At 41.0% G+C, this 14732-nt stretch overlaps 1 protein-coding gene across 1 annotated transcript in view; it reads right to left on the reverse strand.

Moving 5' to 3' along the window:
- The window catches only part of SPIDR (scaffold protein involved in DNA repair), a gene marked incomplete at its 5' end in the record, with an annotated part of 232876 nt that overhangs the window by 30101 nt on the left and 188043 nt on the right, over window positions 1-14732 (reverse strand). The window contains one exon of the mRNA XM_080919387.1: window positions 5353-5493. Coding sequence (XP_080775513.1) covers window positions 5353-5493 — 141 coding nt within the window. The remainder of the gene's footprint in view (window positions 1-5352; window positions 5494-14732) is intronic.

Consider the following 14732-nt stretch of genomic DNA (forward strand, 5'->3'; position numbering starts at 1 on the left):
CAGGTGTGCTCCAGGCATTGAGCTCTTGGCAGCTCCTACACTCACTGATCCACCCGGCTCCTTCACCTGGGAGTCCTGAAATCAGCTAGAGCTAACAGGACTGTGACTCAGGCAAAACAAAACATCCGTAAAACAAACAATAAGACCCCAGGCAACAACAACAAACAAACAACAGTAAAAAAGAACTTGAAATGAACTATATACTTTTGAGTTCTAATATGGTAAATACTGATCAACAGAAACTAACTTTACAACTATACTTTTTAGGGAATAAAGATACTACCCAGCTATAGCTGCTTGTACAAGGTTTACACAAAAATCAAGCCAGCCAAAATCCTGGCACAGATGTGGGAGGTGCCCTCTAGGCCCCACCCTTTCCTGAGGAGCTGCTGGATGCAGGAGATCATCTTTTTGAGGTTGCTTCCATTGGAAGGATTTCCCATGCTCCAGTAGATAGTCTCAACACTGGTGCATATCCTGGAAGCATTAACTAGACATTGTAGGTCGTCAGGAAACAAATGAACACAGAGTTAAAAGAGGGGACACGCTGAGGAGGACATGTGGAGAGGACACACTGGGGAGGACACACTGGGGAGGACACGCTGAGGAGGACATGTGGGGAGGACACACTGGGGAGGACACACTGGGGAGGACACGCTGAGGAGGACATGTGGGGAGGACACGCTGGGGAGAACACGCTGGGGAGGACACACTGAGGAGGACACGCTGGGGAGGACACACTGAGGAGGACACGCTGGGGAGGACACGCTGGGGAGGACACGCTGAGGAGGACACGCTGAGGAGGACACACTGGGGAGGACACGCTGGGGAGGACACAGTGGGGAGGACACAGTGGGGAGGACACACTGAGGAGGACACAGTGGGGAGGACACACTGAGGAGGACACACGGGAGGACACACTGGGGAGGACACACTGAGGAGGACACAGTGGGGAGGACACACTGAGGAGGACACACTGGGGAGGACACGCTGAGGAGGACACAGTGGGGAGGACACGCTGAGGAGGACACACTGGGGAGGACACACTGGGGAGGACACACTGGGGAGGACACGCTGAGGAGGACACAGTGGGGAGGACACGCTGGGGAGGACACACTGGGGAGGACACACTGAGGAGGACACACTGGGGAGGACACGCTGAGGAGGACACACTGGGGAGGACACACTGGGGAGGACACACTGGGGAGGACACACTGGGGAGGACACACTGGGGAGGACACACTGGGGAGGATCTGTGCGGAGAGTTTGGGTTGAATACAATAACAGTTCTTGTATGCATGTATAAAATTCTCAAAAATAAAGAAAACCACAGCTAAAAAAAACAGAAGCAGAATTTTGTTAGAGTGATTTGAAAGCAGCCTTAACTACAGCTTCCTTTCTAGTTGTATAATATAGTAAAAAAAAATCTGTATTTTTATAGTTTTGTTTTTGAGACTGGGTCTCTTACAGCTGAGGTTGGCTTTGAACTCAATGGTTCTCTTGCTTTTACATCAAGTGTTGGGATCACATTCAGCACTGAAAAGCCTCCCAATCTTCATATAAAGAAAAACCCTGTGCTGAGGATCAAATGCTACTACTGAGTCCCAGACTCTATAAATAGATACTTATATATGGGATGGGTGTGGTGAGACACACCTGTAATGCTGGCACTCAAGAGGATGAGGCAGGAGGATTATGAAATAGAAGCAGACACACATACTAAATAAATAAGTATAAAATTTGAAAACAAAGAAAAATGTTATAAAGTTCAAGACTCCCAAAGAAAAATGAGCAAGACTTGAGCAGCACTTCACCAAAGAGAAGGTGCATTTTAATTAACTGGTTAATGAATTCAGTGTGCAAGCACTCATGTTTGTGTGTGCGGGGTATGTGTGTCAATGTCCAGTGTTGACTCTCAGGTGTGCTCTACTATGCTCTTTTGAGACACTGCTTCTCACTGACCTAGAGACCTTGCACCTGGTTGGTGAGGGCTCAAGATACCTGCCTGTCCATGTGTTCCCACCCAGGAAGCCTTTTTCATGTGATCTTCGTACCTTCTCCCTACGGCACAACTTCTCATAACTGATGGGGTCATGGAGATAGGACAGCAGTTTCTGAGTTCCTGAGTGGCTAACACTAAGTCAATTCAGAATCAAATGCAAAATGAATGAGGTGTTCCTGGCAGCACTTGTCTGTGCTGGGGTGCTCAACTTCAGAAGCCTTCATTCTGAACACACGTGTGCATTCCGCATGCTGCAATGTTCTACATTCTGGACACGTGTGCATTCCGCATGCTGCAATGCTCTGCAGCACTAATAAACATTCAGCTTTGCTACAAATCTGAACTTGCAGAGACATACAGTTTAATTGTAGAAAACATTGTAATATCTTCCTATCATTTTTCAGCACTTAAGTATCCCATTAGATTATCTGTATTTGTTGTTAGAATGCTTGGTTTTAAAAACTGATGCTTGAGTTGTTCACTCAAGTAGTAAAAATCTACTACACAAAGTTCGGCTTGTGCTTAGGACAAAATCGTCAAGTGATTTCTGAAATGGCACCAAACATACTTCTACTATTTTGAAGTCTGTATAGTATTCTCCCGCATGGGCAAGTGCCGCAGCGGATCTGTCTGCAGTGATGGACCTGTGGCAATGAGGAATAACTGGTGTTCTGTCACTGAAACTGTAGATACATTAAATCTGCTACAGTAGCTCTGAAAGCTTAACGAACCAAATATCTTTAACTGTAAAAAAATTGTTTTCTATATATCATAATTGGACATGTAATTATTCCAACATTTTGGAAATAATCTTATTTTGTTACAGTTTACAAGCAGCATATTTTTTTCCTTACAACTTTATTTAAACAAGAGAGATACATGTACAGATTTTTATAAGCATTTTGGCAATTCTTTTAGAGGTTTAATAGCATGCATTGAAATCCCACTAGTTACCATAAGCATAAAGTACATGTAGAACAGAATGTAACATGGAAACAGTCAGAGTTTTCTTGGCATATAGATTAAACATAATGATCTTTGGATACTAAAAATTGTCACAGGGCTATATTCCTAGCTCTTGGATTATTAATGATTTAAGGTCCCAGTGTACCACACTCTGAGAGGGTGTTATACACTTATTTTTTTTCCTAAGAAGGACTGAGTCTTTCACTATTTGGCCTTTATTACTCTTGAACTTCATATGGCCGGTGAGTTGTTTCCTGGGTATTCAGAGCTTTCTGGGGCTAGTGTCCAATAATCAGTGACTGCATATTATGTCTGTTCTTTTGTGACTGGGTTACCTCACTCAAGATGATATTCTCTAGATACATCCATTTTCCTAGGAATTACATAAAGTCATTGTTTCTAATAGTGGAGTAGTACTCCATTGTATAAATATACCAAAATTTTTGTATCCATTCATCTACTGAAGGACATCTGGGTTCTTTCCAACTTCTGGCTATTATAAATAGAGCTGCTATGAACATTGTGGTGCATGTGTCCTTATTGTATGTTGGAGCATCTTGGGGTATATGCCCAGAAGTGGAGCATATTTTGTTAAAGGTTAGGAGAGTTGCTAACAAACACAATAAGGGCATAAAAGACACACTACCTTGTTTTCTGGGCTATGGGTGGATGACCGACAGTGGATGATGTCACTAATAGGCAATTATAACATCCAACATTCCAAAAGTATTTAGTAATTTGTTTTGAAGAAACACAGCTTCCAAAAGAACAAAAAGATACTCCAAATATTTATTTGGATGGCTGCATGCCGAAGCAAAGTGAAATGCATAAAATAAAGAAATGAGTCCTAACTCCTAAAAGCATCAACTATTTTGCTAGCAAGTTAAGTATGGAACAGAGTTCAGAGATTGTTTTGGTAAGCTGGGGTGTAGGTAGAGAATGCGCACTGAGCACGGGTGAGGCCTGGAGAAGCTCACCTGCAAATGGATTCTTTGGATCACTGGGTACTCCCTATGGGAAGCATGTTTCCTTTGAAATGTTAAAGATGGCGATGACAGTCCCAGAGTAGCACTTAAGAACTGTTAAGTACATGTGTAGCACATAAAAACTGCATTACCTTAATAACATAAAACAGTTTTGGTTATTTCAACACTCAGGAAGCAGAGGCAGGCAGATCTCTGAGTTTTAGGCCTGCTCGCTTTACATACAGAGTTCTACGTCAGCCAGGGCTACCTAATGAGACCCTGTTTTAAGGGAAAGAAACAAAACTCTTTATGTCTTTTCATTGAGTTACACTTTCATGTATATGTACTATTAAACAGATTTTTTTTACAGTCATAGTTTAGAAAACTACAAAAAACAAATCTTCAATTACAGGGTCAAGAAGTGAAATATATATACAATTTTAAAAAATCTTTGGTTTGGTTTTTGTTTTCTACTTCGCTTTATTACAACTTAAATGGTCAGGTTTCATCAACTAGTTCCAAGATGCTGAAAGTTCTGGCCAGCCAGAGAGGTAGGATCCAGTGGGAAGAACTGGACTGAGATAAGGCTTTCCTTCTGACCTAGGTCTGTTATACAACAGGGTAGAAACTAACCCTGAACAGTTATTGTTACAAATTTTGTTATCCTTAATTGATCTTAATTTAAAACAGTATTCAAAGAGGTAAAAATAATAGTATTACCGAAATGTATTAATTTCTAGAAATGAGGGAACTTAAAAAAAACTAAACATTTAGATAATAGTATATTTGTGGAGCGAATACAAATGTTAACAACAGTTGTCTTACTTAGTTTCCACTGCTGTGCACAAACGCCATGACCAAGGCAAGTCTTATAAAGGCAAACATTTAACTGGGGCTGGCTGACAGGTTCAGGTTCAGTCCATTATCATCATGGCAGCGTCCAGACAGACATGGTGCTAGAAGAGCTGAGAGTTCTACACCTTAATCTGAAGGCAGCCAGGAAAAGACTGTCTACCAGGCTGCTAGGAGGAGGATCTCAAAGCTCACACTCACAGTGACACACTTCCTCCAACAAGGCCACACCTTCTAATAGTGCCACTTCCTGGGCCATGCTTACACAAACCACCACAATCGATTTCTACTAGAGACATTTCACTTCATACATGTGATATGCTATTCTTATCTGTTTTCTCTTAATTTCAACAAAATATTAATCAGAAGGGTGTTTAATTATTTTGGCTAAAAATTATGTTTCTCTAGGGATACTGTTGGTCACTCAATTGCCAGTCTTACTCTAGAGTACAGATATGAGCAGTTCTGGCTTACTGTCTTAAAAAATAAAAATCTGAGATAAAAGCCAAAAAGTTTGCTTCTTATTTGTTCTTATATAAAGTGGAGGACCTTCTAGCATGTTCTTACCTTCCTCTTGTAGCTTTCTGTAGAACCTTCACTCCCGACATGCCACAGGACCTCCCTTCTAACTGTCTGTTCTTCCAGTAGGTGCTGTTCAAGTACACTTCCCCGAACATCCCGCAGGCATCCTGCACTAGAAGGCAGGACCTGTAAAAAGGAGCATATTTATTTTTTAATTTAGAATCAAAAATATCCCTGTCTTGTTCCCTAATACTCTACCGAAGTAACATTCATAATGATGAGTAAGGGCAAATGAGGTTGGATTCAAGTACACTGCCTTTTAAAAAAAATGTGTGTGTGTGTGTGTGTGTGTGTGTGCGCGCGCACATGTGTCACAGCATACATGTGAAGGTCAGAAGACACCTTGTAGGAGGTTGTTGTCTCCTCTTATCATATTGGTCATGATGACTAAACTTACATTTTCAGGATCTGCAGCGGTAGCTCCCTTTGTCTTTTGGACCATCTTTTGATTTTGTACATGCAAGTATTTAGATCACTAGCCACACAACACAGAAGACAAATATTTTTCAACATGCACCCTCCCCAGCAATTGTGGTTGAAAAACTAATAAAGATGGATACCCTCCAGAGCCCTCTTTCCTCACTTCTGCCCTGTTCCCAAATGGATGCTCGGCAGTGAGAAGAGCTTCAGCATGCAATTTTAAGAACAATAAAGTGAAATCTCACTGAGAAGTCACAAAAATCAGACATGTATACTCCCCAAAAAGAAAACTCAGAACATTCATAGATAGTTTCATCTACTGTTGTGATGCAACTCTGTGACCAAAGTCAACATGAAGAGGAAAGGTTTTTATTTCATCTTAAACTTCTAGGTAACAGTCTACCATGGAAGGAAGTCAGAGCAGGAACTCAAGACAGGAACCTGAGTAGAGGTTATGGAGTATGTTTCTACTGGCTTACTTCTCACATCTTGCTCAGCCTGCTTCCTACTGAACCTGGAAACACCTGCACAGGGATGACAATGACCACAGTGGATCCTTCTGTGTCAATCATTAATGAACAAAATATGCCACAGCCTTGCCTACAGGCCAATGTTAAGGAGGCATTGTCTCAACTAAGATTTCATCCTTCTGGGGTTGACAAAAGCAATGAGACACTGCCCTAGCTGAAAGCCATGTGGATGTGATGTATAGCCAGGGACAAGATAGGACGATCCTCTCAATTCTAGTTCACAGGCGTTCATTATAATTAAGTTTAATTTTTTTTTTTACTTCCACCTTAGGTAAACAAAGATCAACTTAAAGTGACACACTCTCAAAAAACGATTTCATGGTGCATAAAAATATTGTGAGTGTACATTGCCATATAAGGACAATACTAGATGGAAACAAAACGAGTCAAAGAGGACACTTCTAGACTCCAGAAGCTCTGACGGAGAAACACAAACTCTAGGGTCCATGGTGAAGCCCCATGTGCAGGGCAAAAGCTCTACACTCCCTGAAGTCCTGTTTCCAAGGAGAAAACCTCTGGATTTTATGATAAAGCCTTATCCATGGGGACAAAAGGTTGGTCTCCCCTATGAAGGCCCATTCACAGCAACAGAAATTCTAGTGCAGTGGTTCTCAGACTTCCTAATGCTGTAACCCTTTAATTTTGTGGTGGCCCCCAACCATGAAATTACTTTCACCGCTACTTCATAACTGTAACTTTGCTACTGTTTTGAATCGTCTTGTAAATATTAGCTATATGACCTTGTGGAAAGAGTTGTTGAACCCCAAAGATCAAAAAATGCTGCTCTAGATGTTATTAAGAAGACCATCCATAGAGCACTTTCTTTGTAACAGAAAAAAAAGCAAATCCTGGAAATGTGTTTATATTAAAATAATTAAAAACAAAAATAAGTGAGTATATGGAAAACATTTGAGGAACAGACCTCTTGAGGGATTATGATGCTAAATTAACAGAAATGAAATTTCATAACTTTAAAAAAGTAAACTCACAAAAATATTAATATGACAGAAGCTATAAAATGGACTGGCAGATCTGACAAAGCAAACAGGATTTCTGTAACTAAAGCACATTTACTCGCATAGCAAATTCACTCACTTTAGTGTGGGAAGTCGCTACATGTGGTGTGCTTATGGGACTGGGGTATATACAGGGGTGTTGCCAGAGCTCAGCTGTGAGCTGAGAGAGGAAACACAGTGAGGGCAGTAACAGTGGGCAGGATGCGGGCAAGCACGCAGGAATACAGTGACATTTTAAAAATAATATTGGTTATTTTGTTTATATGCCAAATAAACAAGTAAACTTCCTAGTTTCCCCTCTGCAAGGCCCCTATCCTATCTCCCCTCCTCCTGCCTCTATGAGGGTGCTCTCCCACCTACCAACTCCCAGCCCAGTGCCCTAGCATTCCTCCCCCCCCATGCTGGGGCATCAACCCTCCACAGGACCAAGGGGCTCCCCTCCCATCGATGCCAGATAAGGCAATCTTCAGCTACATATGCAGCTGGAGCCATGGGTCCCCTCCATGTGTGCTCTTTGGTTGGTGGTTTAGTCCCTGGGAGCTCTGGGGGGTCCGGTTAGTTGATATTGTTGCTCTTCCTATGGGACTGCAATCCCCTTCAGCTCCTTCAGTCCTTCCCCTAACTCTTCCCTTGGAATCCCCATGTTGAGTCTAATGGTTGGCTGTGAGCATCCACTTCTGTATTGGTCAGGCCAGAGCCTGACCAGGTTCCTGTCAGCAAGTGCTTTTTGGCATCAGCAACAGTGTCTGAGTTTGGTGTCTGCAGATGGGATGGATCCCCAGGTGGGGCAGACTCTGGATGGCTTTTCCTTCAGTCTCTGCTCCACTTTTAGTCCCCCTATTTTCTTTAGACAGGAACAATTCTGGGCTAAAATTTTTGAGATGGGTGGGTGGCTCCATCTCTCAGCCGGGGGCTGTGCTTATTTACCAGATATGGTCTGTGCAGGTTCTAATTCAGTGTTGTGTATTTGGCTAACGTCATCCCTGTTCAGTTCTTGGAGTCACATGATCATCTCATTAGATGTTGAAAAGCCTTTGACAAAATACAACACCCCTTCATGTTAAGTCTTGGAAAGATCTGGAATTCAAGGTGCATAATAAAAGCAATATACACCAAACCAGTAGCCAACATCAAACTAAATGGAGAGAAACTTGAAGCAATCCCAGTAAAATCAGGGACGAGACAGGCCGCCCACCTATTCAATATAGTACTAGATGTCCTGGCTAGAGCAATCAGAGAGCAAAAAGTGGTCAAAGGGATACAAATTGGAAAGAAAAAGTCAAAATATCACTATTTTCAGATGATATGATAGTATACTTAAGAGACTCCAAAAATTCCACCAGAGAACTTCTACACCTGATAAACAACTTCAGCAAAGTGGCTGGATATAAAAGTAACTCAAACAAATCAGAAGTCTCACTTTCTTCAAAGGATAAACAGGCTGAAAAAGAAATTAGGGAAATGACACCCTTCACAATAGTCACAAATAATATAAAACACCTTGGTGTGACTCTAACTAAGCAAGTGAAAGATCTATATGACAAGAACTTCAAGTCTCTGAAGAAGGAAATTGAAGAAGACCTCAGAAGATGGAAAGATCTCCCATGCTCATGGATTGGCAGGATTAACACAGTAAAAATGGCCAATTTACTAAAAGCAATCTACAGATTCAATGCAATCCCCATCAAAATTCCAACTCAATTCTTCACAGAGATAGAAAGCGAAATTGTCAAATTCATCTCGAATAACAAAATACGTAGGACAGGCAAAACTATTCTCAACAATAAGAGAACTTCTGGGGGATCACTTACTATACCCGACCTCAGGCTGTACTCCAGAGCACAGTGACTGAGCAGAGGACCTGGAAGGCAGCATTGTGCTAATAATACAATACACACAAACTGTAGCTTCAGGATGGAGCTCTAACTGAGAACACAACAAAAATAACGATAAGATTGAAAGCAAGAAACAAATGCTAATTTGAATATCTACTAGAATAGAAATTTAATTGATAGCTACTTTCTGAAATGTTATGGATAAAGCCAGAGGACAGGGGATTATTTTAGAAATTTTGAAAGCAACCTCAGAATTATCTACCAACAAAAAGTGATTCCAGGAGTGGTAATAAAATAAAAATTTCTTCAGCTTTATTTTTTAAAGAAGTACTTTCCAGTTGGTATATAACTCAGGCTGGAATATTTGTAAATTACTAATGCCATCACAAGAAAATAATATCTCTATTATATACTTCAGGAAAAAAAAAGAATAATCCCGGGGAAAGTGCTAGGACTACTGCTCTATACGACCATGCCTAGCTTATTATTTGTATTGGTATAGTAATTAATAAATTTTTGTTATCAATATCTGTTCCCATGCTGGCTTGAATTCAAAACCCTCCTCTGCCCACCTTCCAACACCTGAAATTATAGGTATGAACCACAATGCTCAACTACTTTTGAAAAGTATAACATGTCTTTGAATTCACAAATCAAACATAAAATTATAACTAGGAACTATCTATTTTGATAAAAGTAAATGTCAAAACTTATTGTTAGGGAAACGATAGTATTCTATATAATAAAACCATATTTTTATTACATTTTACTTATTTATTTTTTTGTGGTAGTGGTAATTGAACCCAGAGCCTTGTATCTACCCATCTCTGGCCACCAAGATGTGTCTTGTACATTTCTATTTTATTTTGAATTAGTTTTCTATGCCATTTTCACAAATTCGACATCAAACCTCTGCAGTTCCTGATGCTCCCTAAAGCTGCTTCACCGAATTGTCCAGTCCTAAAGCAGCTCTCTTGGCATGGTCACTGCCAATCACCCTCCTACAGGAACTACAGTGTGCATCTGAAGGTCAGTCAGGGGAAAACTTGTGGGAATTGAGGTGAGGTTATTAAGCTTATGCAGAAAGGCCTTTTATCACTGAGCCACTTCACTGGCCCCATATATGAGAAGGGACGGAGAGGGAGGGAGGGAGGGGGAGGGAGGAATAGAGAGGGAGAGAGAAAGAGGGAGGGAAAGAGAGGGAGGGAGAGAGAGGGAGGGAGAGAGAGGGAGAGAGAGGGAGGGAGGGAGAGAGAGGGAGAGAGAGGGAGGGAGGGAGGGAGGGGGAGAGAGTGTCATGTGTGTAATTTTAAGTATTAGTATGGCATGTGTATGCATGAGGTTACCTTTTCCTTCTTAAATACTTTCCAAATTCAGAAGCTCTCATCTTGCAGATTCTGTGAGAGCCAAAGTCAGCCTATCTGCCCCACCTGCCTCAGGAGAAGGTAACTTCTTAGAGTGATGGGAATAGTGGTTTTTTTTTTTTTTTTTTTTTTTTTTGAAAATAACAAAACCCCTTGGGGAATACTGTGGTCCTGTGGTTTTACCCTTTAAAAGCTCCTATAAAATGTGGCTTGCTGGGATTCTAGAGAGTGGGCCTGAGCAGAATCCATCATTATCAGTATTTAATTAAAGCGTGGTTCGAATTTGGCTCAGAACTGTAAAACTTGTTATTCTCTGGTGAATCTCAGGATTACCAGTTCCTAGAAACATGGTGGAAATCACTCAGGAAGATATTGATACTCTGTGCTCTCAAACATGCTGGCTTGTTGATATTGATATGGTTATCTCAGAAAGATCTAGTTTTTCATTTAAAATCCAGTCCTGATTTCTCTGCCCCTTCTGTTTTTATTATCGTTTGTGAGAGCAAGAATGAACCCACATCCTTGTATACTAGACTGACACTCTTTCTGTCACAGACATTTACATGTTCCTTCACTTCCCAGCCACCTCTTTATCCAAGTTTTCTATTTCCTTTAAAGAGGTAAAAATAGGAAGAACCATGGGGATAGGGGTGAAGGGAGGTCCATGTCCAGGCTGCATTTATTAAGAGGGCCCTCAGCTTTCCCATAGGAAAAGAGCATCAGTGTGGCCCTTTGGTATGATGGTATAGGCCTACTACACCTTACTGTTTAAAATGTTAATATGGATGTCTCTATGGAACTCAATATAAAGTTCTCTTTCTTGGTTGTACTACAAACGGAGAGGTGGGGAACTAACATTACTCTCTCCTAGTTTGCTTGACTATTGGTCTTATCTCAAATAGCCAAAGGAGCTGGAGGTTACTTTGTTTGTTATATGGTCCTGAATCATGCCCTGAGTACTGTTCTTCCTTGGTTCATGCTGGCTAGATATGTTCTCCCACTGCCCACGTAGAGCTGAGGCTTAGGAACGAGCTGGCTCATACCTGGAGTAGGTTTCCACAACAGCAGTTACCTTATAGGACACAGCGAATTCCACCCACTTGTCAGTGCTTCCTCTTGGTGAAACACTATCTCCAAAAATCTAGTGCTGGCACAAATCTCTGAAGAAGAATTCCATGATCTGCTTGCTTTTTATGAGCCAGTAGAAATACTGAGTGGAACTCAAATGGCTTCCCAGCAAAGCAGCAACCTGTCAAAGATTTAGGACCTTGCAAAAATTACCTATCTGAGCTTGAATTTCCTCATTTTAACACGAAAGTAACAGAAATAATGCAGACAGCACTGAAAGGTTACTCACAGAGCATACAGCTGGGTTCAGTGGATGGCACAGTGTGCGAATCTTTCTTTAGTGAACAAATTGATATCAAAGCTTAAAAATGTTTTCTTCTAAAACATTCTTGCACATGCTACATTAGGTCAGTTGTGGGAGTTTCAATGGACTTTTGTTAGTAAATGATAATTTTGTTTGTCAGATATTGTGGGTATATAAAAAATAGTTAAGCCATAGATTGAATGCCTTATCACGCTCATTAATTTTCCTTGTTTGTAATCATGGAATCACCACAATGCCAGTTATGCCTCTTCACTCCTGACTCTGTTTTCCTTTGTTACAGTGTGAACAAACACTCCTGAAAAGAAGCTGTGTCTAGCTGAAAACAAAACCTCCTGGACGGGGTCTGCGGGAGTCTGAGTGCTGTGGAAGAGACAGGACTTTGTAGGCTCAGAAATCCTGGGTTAATTTTAGCCTTCTAGGATGTTATTTCTTGCCACACTCTGTATCTGAACTAACACATCATGACAAAATATACTAAACACTTCCTAGAAGCTATTAACTTTAACAGAACACTAGTTTTCACTAGAGCTACAAATGCCACCAGAAAGCATCCTGGGCCTTTCCAGCCACCTTGTAACTGCCTTTCTGGTGTCCCCACCAATATATTTTGAACTTGCCATGATTTATGACTTTCTCTGTTCTATAAAGCTATAAAAACTTTATGAAAACTGCTTCTACATTGGAACATTGACTTTGGTGTAACCTACATCTGTGTTCCTGGGCCATGGTCACTCATAATGGCTCTAGTAGAATAAACTACCTCTTACTCTCTTTAAAATGAGTGCTGTAGCCGTGTGATGGGGGCACATACATTGAATCCTAGCACTTGGGAGGCAGAGGTTAGCCTCTAGGTTAGCCTTGTCTACAGAGTAAGTTCCAGGACAATCAGGATTACACAGAGAAGATGAGAGTTATGATTTTAATGCGGACAATAGGATCTCATATCACCTAGGCTAGTCTTGAATTCGTTGTGTGGCTGAGAATAACCTTGAACTTTTTACCTCCTACCTTGATCCCAAGTGCTGGATTGTAGCATGTACCATGTTTGTTTATTTTGTTTGTTTAAACAATTCACTGAGTTTAAGTAAAGTTGTTTCATGAGCATAGGCTGGGGCTTATTTATTGGAGTATGGGTAACTTTTCAGTAGGTACACCACCTAAAAACATGGTTCTTCTTGCTCTACCAGCCATGAAGTGCCCACAGCTTCTCAGTCAGGGTGGGTCCTCATGAGCCCCTTCTTCTTCCACGCTGGACTGTTGCCAGGCTTCATTTTGTGCATGTAAACTACAGCTGCTGAGTCCCTGAGAAAATGGCATGGCATGTCTAGAAGACAGCATTTTTCAGTTGTTTAAGGATTGATACTATTGCTGTGATAAAGACATTGACCATAAGCAACTTTAGGAGGAAAGGGTTTATTTGATCGTAGGGTTTGTAGTCAATGAGGTAACTCAGGCAGAAGTCTGGTGATGCAGAGGTTGGAGAGGAAACACCGATCACTGGCTTGCTCAGCCTTCTTTTATATGATGCAAGACCACTTGCCCAGGGGGTGGCATCACCCCCCATAGGCTGAGCCCTCCCATTTTCTTAATCACTAGCTAAGAAAATGTCCTCCAAACGTGTGCACAGGCAAGTCTTATGGGAGCTTTTTCGTAACTGATTTGTGTCCAGTTGGCATGAAACTGACTAACGCACAGCCTTCCTGTCTTCCAGCTCTTACATTCCTCTCATAGGGAGACAGAACGTACATGGCCTGTTGAAGGAAGAGCAATCAGCACTTGTTTATTCTCAGTACTTTGGTCAGGTTTAAGTTTCTGCATTAACCAATGCCTACTGCAAAAACAAGCTTCTCCAACTAATATTGAAATCATTATTCAATGGGTATAAAACAAATATTTAGGAGACAGTTTTACAGCACATTCATTTGGCAAAGCAGGAGCTTCCATATGATCTCCTTGGTAGTGAGGTTTTATAAAATACTAGATATAGCTTATTAGGCATGAATTTCCTCTCCAAGAATGGACCTCAAATCCAAGGAAAAATGCTTTATAACCTGAATGGTCACACCACTACTGCACCAGTACTGGCACATTTCCCCAACAGGATGGCACTACAGCACCAGAGGTTTACCAGTAGGTAAGATCATTAATGACTCTTCTCCCTCATCATCCCTGTCCCCAGAGGAAGCTCTGGCTCAGCTCTAGCTTGAGTTTTCTATGTTGTAATGTCTTCACCAAAAAAAAAAAAAAAAAAAAAAAAAAAAAAAAAAAAAAAAAAAAAAAAAAAAATCTCATCCTTTAGTTCCAGGAACAAGTGTAGTGGTTTGAATAAGAATGGGATGACTCCTTATACTCATAATATCTAAAGCCCTGGCTCCCAGTGGACTTCACAGAGCCTTGTTAACCTTGAGATTGGACAGCCTCACTCTATTTTCTGTGTGTACATGAATATATTACCAGCTCCCTGACTTTGCCACCTTACTTCCCTACATGCTGCCATGGCTCCTACACTGTGATGGTTTCTATCCCTTTGGAACTCTAAGCCAAAATAAATCTTTTTACTCCTAAGCTGCTTTTTGCTCATAAGTATTTTATCACAACAAAAATTATATATAGAACCAAATTTCAAAGGATAGAATGCAAATAGCTGAGAAATATATGTTTAAATGTTTTGAAATACAACACCAGGAAAATGAAAATTAAAAGCACTTTGTATTTCATACTTCAACCCTTGGAGCTGTCAGGATTTAAAAGAAAAAGGAAACAAAGATATTAAGAAGACAGATGCTAGCAGGGATGTAGGGAAAAGG

Source organism: Micromys minutus (assembly GCF_963924665.1).
Source record: "Micromys minutus genome assembly, chromosome: 7".
NCBI lineage: Eukaryota > Metazoa > Chordata > Mammalia > Rodentia > Muridae > Micromys > Micromys minutus.